General features: G+C 45.8%; 1 protein-coding gene across 19 annotated transcripts in view; it reads left to right on the forward strand.

Moving 5' to 3' along the window:
- MAGI1 (membrane associated guanylate kinase, WW and PDZ domain containing 1) overlaps window positions 1–12489 on the forward strand; it is a 319962-nt gene that overhangs the window by 272953 nt on the left and 34520 nt on the right. For all 19 annotated transcript variants that reach the window (XM_082767897.1, XM_082767896.1, XM_082767900.1 and 16 more), the window contains one exon: window positions 9871–9902. In XM_082767897.1, coding sequence (XP_082624023.1) covers window positions 9871–9902 — 32 coding nt within the window. The remainder of the gene's footprint in view (window positions 1–9870; window positions 9903–12489) is intronic.

The raw sequence follows: 12489 nt of genomic DNA on the forward strand, positions 1-12489 counted from the left end.
TGGTATTTTTAATAACAAGTTTGAAGTTCATAGCCCTTATTAGGATTGCTTATATGCATGCATTTCGATGCACTGTGCAAGTTAATTTTCCTCTGAACAGCTCCGGAGCATTAGATGTGCCTTTTTGGGGCAATGCAGCGTATTGTTATGCAGCACTATACACTGATCACTGGTAATTGGTTTTGTAAAGCAAGCTAGCAGGAACTTGTTTTTCTTTGTGATAAAAATAAGCCAAACTTTACATTTAAAATCAGGTCGTCTTATAAATAATGTAATATTTGGGGATTATGCAGTGTTTTTTCTCCTTCAAAGTGCTTTACAGGTGTTAATCTTAGTGACATTAACCGTTTGGGTTTGATGATCTGAATTTGCAAGGCTCGGGACAACTGTGTTTACCAAAACCATGAAGTTTTGGTGTCACTGAAGTTCATGGCAAGGCCCCCATTAGACTCCAGGAGGCAGTAGGGTTTCAGCAAGGTCTTGAATGCCTACAAATGCCTGTAGCCACAAAGGATAATTGTTGGTAGCTTGTCGAGGCACCTTAGAGTTCGATGTGCGTTACTAATGTTCATACAAACAGTGCATTTGCAGGAACTAATTAATTAGCCTTACCAGGTCATGCTGGAGTTTCTCAGTGCAAGGCATCCAGTTGAAATAGGAAGAGACAAATTCAAATATCAACCTCAGTAAGCCCAAGCACTTCATTTAAGGCCCCAAAATTCCAGATACAAAAAATACTAAGTATTATTCTGTCTTTTTATCCCAAGCCTCTAGTATTCGTATTAATTGCCTTTTCAAAACCCCAAAGGTTAAGAAACTTCAAACAATGCAGATCTTCCCTATGAGCACCTGACTCCAAAAACCAACAGCTTTATCACAGAGTCACAGAATTGTCTAGGTTGCAAAAGACCACCGAGATCACCTAGTCCAACCTCTGACCTAACGCTAACAGTCCCCACTAAACCATATCCCTAAGCTCTACATCTAAACGTCTTTTAAAGACCTCCAGGGATGGTGACTCCACCACTTCCCTGGGCAGCCTGTTCCAATGCCTAACAACCCTTTCGGTAAATAAGTTTTTCCTAATGTCCAACCTAAAACTCCCCTGGCACAACTTTAGCCCATTCCCCCTCGTCCTGTCACCAGGCACGTGGGAGAACAGGCCAACCCCCACCTCGCTACAGCCTCCTTTAAGGTACCTGTAGAGAGCAATAAGGTCGCCCCTGAGCCTCCTTTTCTCCAGGCTGAACAAGCCCAGCTCCCTCAGCCGCTCCTCGTAGGGCTTGTTCTCCAGACCCCTCACCAGCTTCGTTGTCCTATATTATATTGCAATTTTGATAACGAAGGAAAATTGGCATTGCTGGAATGTGGACATTTTCATTGCCTGCAGAATTTCCAGCTCTTGCTGGTGTGGGGCATGCAAAGTGCTGACTCTGATCTGTAGGACGTTGGAGGCACAAGTGTTTTCCCCTCAGCCACCCTTCATTAACTCCGTTTGCACTGATGCTCTTCTAGAAATGAGTAAGCAAATGGAGAGATGCAGGAAATCTGCTTTTTGGGTCAGTGTTAGTTTTGCATCAGTCGCCCTGCATTTCTGTGGCAGCACGGCCTTTCTGTGCCGCATCTCGTGTCCCCAAGACATGTGTGTCACCGAGCTCCAGAGTCGCCGGGAAGGGCAGAAGAGCACCGAGCAGTTGCTGATTCATTGCGTGGCATTTTGTAACACGCTTTGCCTTAATTTTAAGGGCTGAGATAATTTCCTAAAGTTTGGAGCCATTTCATGAAGTGTGCCTGGAGGCCAGGAGGAAGCCTGTACTTTGATTATTAAGGAGATGAGCAATTAACATATTTGGATTAACAACATCATTTCAGGTTCGTGTAATGTTGCACGCTGACAACATGATAGCGGCACTGTGCACGTTATACACTTGGCTGCCTTTCTGTGACACTGGATCTGCTTTAAAATCAGGAAGGAAACCAAATCAATCGCTGAATGCTGGGAGAAAAAAATGTCTGAAATCTCATCGGGATGTTTTATTGCATGAACCACCTTATCTTTCAGAAAGCAGCTCGTTCTTAGATGAGAACAAAACTGGAGGTTGCTTAGCAAATGGAAGGCACGAGCTCTGAAATGCTTCCCAAAGCCTTTTGTTCTCCCCAGCTTGAGGTTTTGAAAGTTGTAGGGTTTTTTTTTGCCTTATGTTTTGATTTGGTTTTGGTATAAAATACTGAAGCGGTAGAAGTGGAGCAACTCAAATCCACGCAGCGTTGTTTTCTATCAAATGCGATGTGCTATAACACAAGGTGGCACAGCAGAACCTAGTACTAGGCATTAGATAAGGCAGATTTAACTAGAGATGGGCCTCCCACATCTTCATCAGGATTTGCACAGCGGGAAATGGAGCAGACTTGGAGCTGTGCAGCTCAGAGGGTTTTATTCCGCCCAGTTTTTCCTCCTACCCGTTCGTGCTGCCTGTGTGGCATTTGGGTGTGAGTGTACTTGTAAATAAGGAGTTTTTATCAGCCACCCTGCAGGTGGATGCGGTGGCTGCTGCCCTGATTTGGCAGTATAATAACCAGTCATAACAGAATTAATGAGCTATCAGAAATCCAAGAAAGGGCTTTGTTTATCACTGTAATTAACTACATTGGGAGAGTCATTAAAAGCAATAGCAGGTAGGCAAAACTGAGGAAGAAAGATAGTGTTATAATGTACTAGTGGATGGTTTTGTTCTGAGACAGCTTGTTTTTAAATATATACCCTTGTGTTTCTAAGTCTTTTCTGAATTTAATTGTGGATTTTTATTATTTCTTTTTCCCTACCCAGCATCAGGATTTCCTTTTTCTTCCTTTCTGTGTTTTTTTTCCTTGATCAGGTGTGATGGTGGTAGTAATTAGGACTGTACCAGCCTTACGCCCCTCTTAAAGCAGTGCCTTTTGTGTTGTCAGGAGCCTGCAGCGTGCCATGTCTTGGACTGGGGGAGCTGGCAGGCAGGTAGACCAGAGGAACTGGGTGGAGGAGGCTGAATTTCAGGGCACTGGAGCAGCTGGTAAAGGATACTGGGGACACAGGGAGGTGATGTTGGGAGGGATGTGGCAGGCGGATACGGGTCCCCAGAAGTTTTGACTCCATCTTTATCCTCAAGGGTTAGTTTCTGAGATACACAGCTACATACATAGAAGTGTACTGAGTTACTGACTTATTTTTATAGAAAAGTGTATTTTAAATCGATAAAGTCATGGCAAATCTGTTGTCCTCTAGTAAAAATTCTGTCTTGGTGTGCAGTTTTTGCATGTGCACACCCCAGGACAGAATCTGGCTGAGCATTCTGTGAATATTAGCATATTACTAAGGGATGTTACTTATTAATAGCAACAGCAAACTAATGCCAGGAGGGCCCTATTTGCAGGCATCCCCTTTGTACGAGCTGCTGACCAAATATGAAATACGAGAACCTGCCATAAACCAAACAGGTTTGAGCATGTGGATTTACACCTTGTAACTGTGCTGCAATAAGTCTGAAGACAAATGCCCTCGGGAGGTAGCTCTGGATGTGACAGCAGCAAAATAAGCTTTTTCCTCTAGGAGTGTGCTCCGTGCTAAGCTCGGGGAGGCACATGAGGTGGTCTTCCAAGTGTCACCTCCCCTTGATGCCTGCATGGCCATGCTCTGGGACAGTCAGCTGGGGAGATGGCATTTGGGACTGAGCCTTTCCAAGCTAGAAATTGAACCCCTGGTTTATTTTGCTTAACTTCAGGAAGTAAAGGATGCAAGTCGTAGGTTTTGTGGGCTTGTGCTAAAGGGTAAGTAGCTTCATGCATAGGCACTTATAGTAAATGGAAATACGTATAAATTTATATTATGTACACGTGTAAATTTATATTATGTACACATGCACATATATATAAAGGACATGAAGGTTTCTAATTACTTTACAGTTTTGGTGTTCACCTTCTCAAATTCCTGAGGTTTAAGAAATTTAATGTGTGTGTACGTATTTGTTTAAATATTAACAGAGATTTTCATTTAAGCAAATGACTTCAACCGCTCAAGCTTTAGGAAAAACTCTTCATTTAATGAGCTTCATAAATAAAATTCTAACAACTGCTGACATGCTTCCAGCCATTGGCTGGATGGGTAATGGTTGCACTAATTCTCAATCACTTTATTATCTTACTGTCTTGGCTTTACCGTATGTATCTTACTACATAGTTAAATTTATATTTTCCTAGTAATTAAATAGCATTTTATTGGGCTATATCTTCTTTACCACTTCTGCAGTCGGTTCTGGTTTGAGACGCTGCAAATATGACTGGATTTGCAAATGAAGGGAATTGTTTTGCATCCTGACCGAGAATGACTAATTGAAGTTAATACAATTAAACATCTTTAGAGCACCTAAAGCTGAAATTCTTGTTAATGGTGATAATATACTATGCCTCATTATGCTTTTTGCTAGTGCCAGTGGGTTAATAATGCCCGAGATGGTCTCTTGAAAACAATTTATTCTTAGCATTAGCATTCAACATTAGCATCAGAAACGTGGCATTTTTCACTTTATTTGATAGCTACCAAACTTGATTTATGGCAGGGCTAAATTCCTTCAGTGTAAATTATTCTCTCACTTAAAGCTTGTGTTGCAGAGCTGATTTTTTTTTTTGCTAGCACAGCGATGCTCCTGTTATGCAGATCACAATGATGGGCAGGAAAGTTGGCCAGGGACAAGGTAGGGGTTTTCTTCTTGGTGGAGCTCCTTACAGCTGTGTGCAGACTTGGGTCTCTTGCTGCCAATTATTCTGGCACATTTCCTTGATCTTTGTTCACTCTGGAAAAGATCAACTTCCCTCCATTTTTTGTTAGATAGTTTTTGTCCTTTATTAAAAATTCTTTGGCAGTGGATTATACAGAATCAAGGGGATTGCTTTGTCACTACCACCTCATCTCCCCTGCCCCCAGCAGCACTAATGGCCATTAGTGTTAATTATTTAGAGTTCCTTCTTTTGCACACAGAAAATAGCGATCAATGTGCAATGCCATATACAGTTGTGCACCCCCTGATTCCGGTACTTTACCCCTCATCTTTCACAGTGTCTGTTCCCTTTGATACAGCCTTTGGCTTTTATTCAGCACAGTGTTTAGAAAGCTAGTTGTTGTTTTTTTCCCAAGCAGGAATATTTTCTCTGCAAACGTTAACCTTGTGACACCGACTGCAATGTTTCATTTCTTGTGTTTTTATTCATCTCCTCCTAATTTTCAGCTGTTGTGCATTCTGGGCTGCAGACCACATAAAGGCAAAACCAAATGGGTGACCTCTTCACCTGGACTCACCTACCGCGTTTTTGTTGTTGGATGCAGGTGGTCCACAGGGTGTCCTGATTGGAAATGTTAAACAGTCCTGGGAAGCACAGATCTTCTCTCAGTTGTTCTGTTTCGTTGTCTGCAAAAGCACGCAAAGACTGAAAAGCGTTGAGCAGTTGCCACAGAGATTGTTAGCAATAAATAAGATGATATATCTAGGTTCTGGGTGGGCTCTTAGCGACTTCAAGCACCTTTGTCCTGTGGATGGGTTGTGCAAACTGGTACTGAGTTGCTCCAAGTTCAGCTGGAACCCTGTTGAAATACATACCTATATACATACATAGGTATACGTACCTATAACACCATAATATACCTATAATATCATAAATATATACTTATATTTTACGTGTGTGTACATATATCTACATGTATATGTTATAACATATATATGTGTGTGTTTTATGCATGTATATACATACATATATATATTTGTTGGTGGTAGAAGAAGAAGTGCTCACTCCAACTGACCTTCACGTAATTGAGCTGTACAGAGGGGATGACTGGATGTCTTCCTTCAGACTCAGCCTTTGATCATTTTAATTTGCTGTGTCTCAAATGTGATGTGTCTGGTGTCCATCTGGGTAATTTTTGAACATCTGTGGTCTTCTGAGGTCTGTCACCAGAGTCCGGCCCAGGTTATGGTACAGATTTGGAGTTAAATATCGCGTTCTGTACGTGCTCAATGAAACACAATTTGCCACATGTTGTGGTCTGCCCATGCTACTTTGGTTGCATAAAGACAAAAGGGTTGAAAAAATGTTCCTGTACAGATTGAGGACCACTGCATGTTACAAACAGCAACACCTGGGGGTGACTTCCCCGTTATGTCCCTGGGCTCCCCCGTGATCCCATAGCATGTAGGGTCGGGGTACTCACAGCTTCCCAGCACCTAAAGGTTTACCGCAGAGGCCTGCAGAATTAACACACGCTGAATGATATGAAAGGAACTGGCTTGCGACCTTACTGCGTGCACTGCATCATTCACAGCATAATTCGGTGTCACGCAGCAGAATATTGCCCGTGATGGGTAAAGGCATAAAGAGTGCTGGAGTCATGGTACAAAACTCGCTTCATGATTTGCATTTTTTTCCCTGCGTTACAAAACATAGTTGAGCAGATGGATGCAGCCAGCTGTACATAGAGCTTTAGGGAGTACTGGAGAAAAAAGAGAGAGGTTTTGTTAAGATAAATGTAATAATCTGTGTGATAATTAGTTTAATTTAGATCCTTGCATCTGACTCATTTTTGACTAACCTTGTATGAAGCCTTTCTTCCCTTACTGACGAGTCTGCGAATTTAGTGTGATTACAATCCCTTTTTTTGTGCTTGTGGATTGCTCGCTGATCACTGGTATTTTTCATTAAGCAGTTGCTTTATTACATTGTTATTTAGAGGAGAGTAATTTGTGTTTTCTAATTAATTTAATTCCAGTCACATTCTGTAAGTAGCTACAATGAGCCCATTCAAGGGGGTTTGGGTCATATTGACATTGTTTACCAGATGTGCTGGTTTGTTTTAAAACACTGTTAACTCTGTGATGACACCAGCCCCGCTCGCTTGCACTGCTCTCATCTGCACCTCCAAAAGCCCCCAAGATCACGAGATGCTTTTACCGTGCTGGTTGGAGATGTCCACGTGGATTAAATCACAGAGGAACTGCGCTGCCAACAGTGTTGGTACAACCATTACTGCTCCCTTGTCAAATTTGAGGGGGGAGAGGTAGCAAAGCCTTGTGGCTCCTCTAGCTGGGGATGTGAATGACATGACTCTGAGCACCAAAAATTGGCAAAAATGCCAGGGAGATGCAAAGTGTTAAGTCCAGGTGTGATCCATTTACCTCTGGAAACTTGTGGGAGGGCTTCAGGAGCGGATGGGCAGCCTCCAGGATGCGCACAGCCAGGCAAGGCACAGCATGAGCAGTGCCTGGGCGGCGATGGGATGCGGTTAATGTAACAGAAAGATGAACGTTGTAATTCAGAGCTGACACCACCCCGAATTCAGAGGCGTGGGCACTTCTGTGTGCCGTAAGCTTCTGGAAAAGCTCATCATTTTCTTGCTTGTGGCGCTCCCAGGAGCTGGGGCTTATGCAAGTGCTTTGCGTTCGTCACTGTTAAATAGCACATCCTTTCCATCATCTGAGCATGGAAACTACATGTTACACCTATCATTTGCTCGTTTGGCCTGCTGCGTCAAGAACTGAGTCCCTAATTAGGTGAATAAATAACTTCGTTACAGGGAAATGTACAGGCACGTTATTCCCCTGACTGTAAGCTTGTCCCACGAACAGCTAACAATATTTGTGGACGTGTTCTGCAGCCACTCATTTTAGTAAAAAGTCAATTACTGCAAATTCTGCAGCAAACACTGGTACAGAGCAGTAACACTGCTAAAATTCATCAGCCTCTGAAGGACCTGCCAAACAGTGGCCTTGTGGGCATTTTCCATCATTTTTCAACCATTTTCCATCTCTTTTAGATTGGAAAAGCTAAAATTAACGACAAACTTTGAAGAAAAGGTTTGCTCAGTAGCTCGTAGTTAGTAAATTTTAACATCTAATGGCTGTGATGCAATACCCTAAATTCTGGTACAGTTTGAACCGACAGCCCAGCTGCATCTCCGCTTTGTAATTTGCGAGGAGCATTTAAATTGCTGCAATGCCTCTTCAGGCTCATGTTGCTCTGCCAAGGGTGCGTGCATGCATGGAGCTCTGTCCTACCTATTGATTTAATAGGAAGGAGCATCTCTTGGAAAGGAAGAGTAAACGTGTGTGCATGCATGTGGAAGGAGGGGGAAGAGAGAATTCCTGTCCGTGTGCTTCCGTCTGTGATAAATGATGCCTGCTAAAAATGTGGCTTGCCATGCACGTTATTAGTGCTTTACTCTTGAAGTCCATTATGCAAACACAGTCACGGCCAGCAGAAAGGGAGCTGCAGCCTCGGTTGTTCAGTTCAGACAGTTTTGATGTTCCCATGTCCCTCGATCAATCAGTGCCTGGAGGGGTATCTGCTTGTGCCTGGGAGTGCTCCGCAGTGACGTGCAGAGCGCGGATGTTCCTCAAGAGCAGAAAACATTTCATTTAAAATGCTCATTGCAGTTCTCATCCCAGTCTGCGAGCAGGCAGCAAAGTGAGCTCTGTTTATCGTTTTTAATTGTGGATCTTCTCTATTCAGAACTAACATTTCCCTAATTACCTTAAAATTAGCTTCTTCCCAGGCACATTTGTAATTCGCTTGCATCACTTATTTTATTCTCTGTGCAAAAGTTAGACGAGGGCATGGTTTTTAGCACAGACAAAATGCATGAAGTAGAAAACATAATGTGGCATAAATGCCACATAAATCACATCCTAAAGACAAAAGCAGATTTCAGACGTCTGAATTACTGAGCACTTAGTGTGGAGGGTAATCTGTGCTTTAGTTTATGGTTCTTTTCTGGAGTGCCACGCAGAGCAAAATGGGGCTCCCTCTCCTCTGGCAGCAGAGGAGAAGGAGGACGCTGTGCGGCGTGCCCAGGGGACAGCTCTTCCTGCACTTGGGGTAAAATCCCCCGGACAAACGTCTCCTGTGCTGGGAACGGAGCCACGCAGAAGTAGTCGGTACAAATCCCACTTGAGTTCCTTGGCTCACGCTCATCACAGAGCGAGTAAGAGGCAGCTCCAAAACGCAGAATTGTCCTTGAAAAAACCTTCTCTTGCCATCCCAGTTGTTCCTCCCTTAGCATCGCCTCCAACCTGTGTAAGCCCCCCTCTTCCTCAGCACCCCCCCAGGGTCAGGGCAGTCGCAGTGTTGCTTTCAAGCCACAGCTCCCTGAAATTGTAGCTAACAGATAAAATCTCTGGCTTCAAAGATTTGTACTTAGGATGGACAGGAAGGAAACATGTTTTCTCAGTGGCTTTCACGCTTTTAGGGATAAAAGCTCACTCCCCCGTGTGCTTTTGTTTTCCTTTGCCCAGCCGGCACCTCCCAGCTCGAACCGATGTAGGATTTTTCTATCCAAAAAAAAAAAAAAAAAAATCTATTTCCAGAGAAATACTTTTTAAAAAATCAACCTGTTCCCCCTGCGCTGCTGTGATTGGCCCAGTAAAAATCGACAAGGCGATCGCGTCAAAAGGCAAACATCACCGGCTTCACTGGGCGCCCAGGCTCCCGTTAAGCCAGGGGGGAGCGTTGGCGATTCTGCCCGGGTGCTGGGGCTCGCTCGGCGCCTGCCGCGGGCTGTGGGTTTCTCTCGCAGCCTGCCGGCTGCTGCGGCACAAGGCAGCATAGCTAATGCAGCGCCAGCGCTCCCCCCGCGCCCTCGCTCCCGTCTCGCGCTCGCGCTGCCTCTCCCCGGGCTTTGATTCGATATGAACAGACTGGGAACTCCGGCGCGAGGGGGAAAGCTGACCTAACTCTGCAGATGGCCACGTTCGGATGAAAACACCTAGGCGGTTTTTTCTGTGAGGGAAGGTAACGTTTCGCTGCTAACGCTCTTTTTTTTTTTTTTTTTTTTCCCTTGTTGCCATTTTTCAGGACTGCCGGTCCCAAAGAAGAGCCCAAAGTCGGTAAGCACTTTTTTTTTTGCCACCTATTATTTTTGTCTGTCTGTCTGCTTTGAGGGAGGAAGGGGTGAGTTTGGATGGTTTTGGTTGCGGGCTTTGATTGCTTTAAGTTGTCTTTTTGTTGCAGCCGTGATTACCTTGCACAGCTTGTGCTGCATGGGGAGATGAGAGCGGGATGCAGTGCAGAAGAGGGGCTGGTTTGCAAATAAAGCCTCAGGTTTACAGATCCCCTTCCCTGGCAGATGAGCTTCTCTCCTGTTTAACTTACCCAAAAAAGAGCTATTGTTTCCTTTTGGAAAGATGGGAGGCTCCACCTTCTTGCCAGATAGCGGATTCTGTCGGGTGTTTGTAGGCACTGACCTTTTCCATTAACTCCCTGAGTTTTCCTGAGCACCCTCGGCTGAATTATTGACAGAATGTGACAGCGTGTACCTTGCCGAGAAAGACAAAGCCCGACTGGAGCGTGTTTGCAGTTCCTTGTGAATGCAGGCAGCTCTCCGAGTGCCTGCTCTGGAGGCATTTTCCTTCTGAGCAGGATCGTGCTGCAGGTGTGAGTTGTGTTATTGCAAAGAAGAAAAAAAAATTGGGCATTTCCTTGTCCCTCCTGATCTTATTTCCATGTAAAGCTGTTAGCCGGATGGCATGTTAGCTAATAGCATGCAAGCTGTGAGCTAAAGTGTCATTAAAGCTCCGTGCATGATATTGTGGGAAAAAATTAAAGTGCTATTTATATGCAACGAAAAGAAATGCTTTATTTTTAAAGGGAGTGGAGCACTTAAGCTTGAAAGTTTCCAGTTTGCTGATGAGAGGAAGGGAGAAAAAGAGCTCTGGGGAAGCAGAGTGCATGAGGTCTTTGCTGTGCTGCGAGACCGTGCGAAACTTCACCGACACTCCCCCCGGGTGCCAAAACCCGCGGCTGGGCGCTCGCCTCCTTGCTGCAGAGCTGGGCGCGAGCCTCGCCGAGGGTCTGAGCAGAAGGCTCCCGCTTTCCATACGAGGTCTCCGTTCCTCCCAAAAGAAAGCCCTGAAATAATTAATGTGATTCTGATGGCTTAGGGCAGCGCTGATTAAAGTCACGTGAGCCCAGGCCTGTGCCGTTGTCAGCTCGCATTAATGCGGGGAGGCAGAAGCGCGGGGTGCGCTCCCTCGCAAATCGCGGGCATGTCAGACCCTGTGCGCTCGCGTCTGTGTCATATGCGGAGATTAATTCAACCCCTCGGTAAGACAGAAGCCAGCGTGTGAGATGTATGTGGCTGGCACGTTTCTTTTCTCTGCCTGCACACTTTTCCCTGGTCGGAGTGGGAGCTGCTGCACTCACTTCAAAGTCTGGCGGCATGAAACCAGCCCTGCTGAGCGAGTCTCGGGCTTTGCCCCATGTGTGTTCGGAGTCGGGGAGTGGGCTCCTGCCATCAGACACCTGTCTGGGGGGCTGCGATGCTCCCTGAGAGTCTGAGGAGCAGCAAAATCAGGGTAATCCTGCCTTGGGGAACAAAGCCAGTGCCTGCAGACAGGTGCAGCACTGCAACGGCCGGTTTCTTCCTGCTGCTAGCTCGGAGGAGCTGGGCAGCCCTGGGGAAGCAGCCCCTCGCGTGCCTCTTCTGAGCCCATCACCTTGCTCTAGGCTCCCTCCAGTAAATTTTGCTACAGCCCCAGGCGATGCTGTCGCGTCTGAAGCTGAGGATTCACAGAAAGCAGAGCCTCCTATTCCCGCTGCCTGCCCGCCGGATCATTTGCATCGGTAATTAGCAGCGCCGTGTTGCACCGCTGCACCACCACGCTGCTGCACTGCGTGGCAGCTCCAGCGAGCAGCCACCCCTCGAGGGGGCACAGCGGGCATGTGGAGCCACTGCCTCCATCCCCAGTATCAGTGAGATGCAGAAAACCTGCAGCAAAGCCCCTCGGGGAACCCACGGGCAAGGAAAAGCGCTCTTGTCCTGGCAGAGCAGAGCCAGGCCTGCCCACTGCTGTGTTCCCTGCCAAGCACAAGCTCAGGTCTTCATCCTCTGGTCCTCTCTGCTCAAGTGAGAAGCCTGCTCTTGTTACCCCCTGTCCTTTCCCAAATCCTTGGTGCACTCTTGACTTACTGCCTGCAGCTGTCTCTTTCTCCAGCAAGCCCTATTTTTAGCTGTCAGCCCCAATCCCGTGTTTCCAAAAGGCTGACTTTAGGCTGTTGGGCACATCCCAGCTTAGAAGAGGTGTCGGAGGCCCCTGGCGAGGTTTTGTTCATGCTGGAGCTGTGGCAAGGTCTGGGAATACTTTGCTACCTTGAGCTCAGTTTTCCTGGGCTGTATTTTTCAGCCTGTGCATCTTCTGATGAGCTTTGTTGTGTTTCTTTTATTTTAGGGAGAGCTTTTTAACCTTGGTGAAAGAGCCAAATTAGATTAAAATATATATATCTTCAGAGCCAGATCTTGAAGTTTGCAGCCAAACAAGGGACTGGGCACTTCCTTCCCCCTACGCTGCTCCCAAGGATGGATCCACAGCAGCTCTCTGTGCTGCTTTGTTTCCAGTTTCCCATTGATTCATCTTTACATGCAAATGGCCAGTACTTCTGTATTGACTGTCTGGTGATAGAAATTTTCAGCGTGAA

The sequence above is a fragment of the Aythya marila genome (genome assembly GCF_965140915.1).
Source record: "Aythya marila genome assembly, chromosome: 10".
Taxonomy (NCBI): domain Eukaryota; kingdom Metazoa; phylum Chordata; class Aves; order Anseriformes; family Anatidae; genus Aythya; species Aythya marila.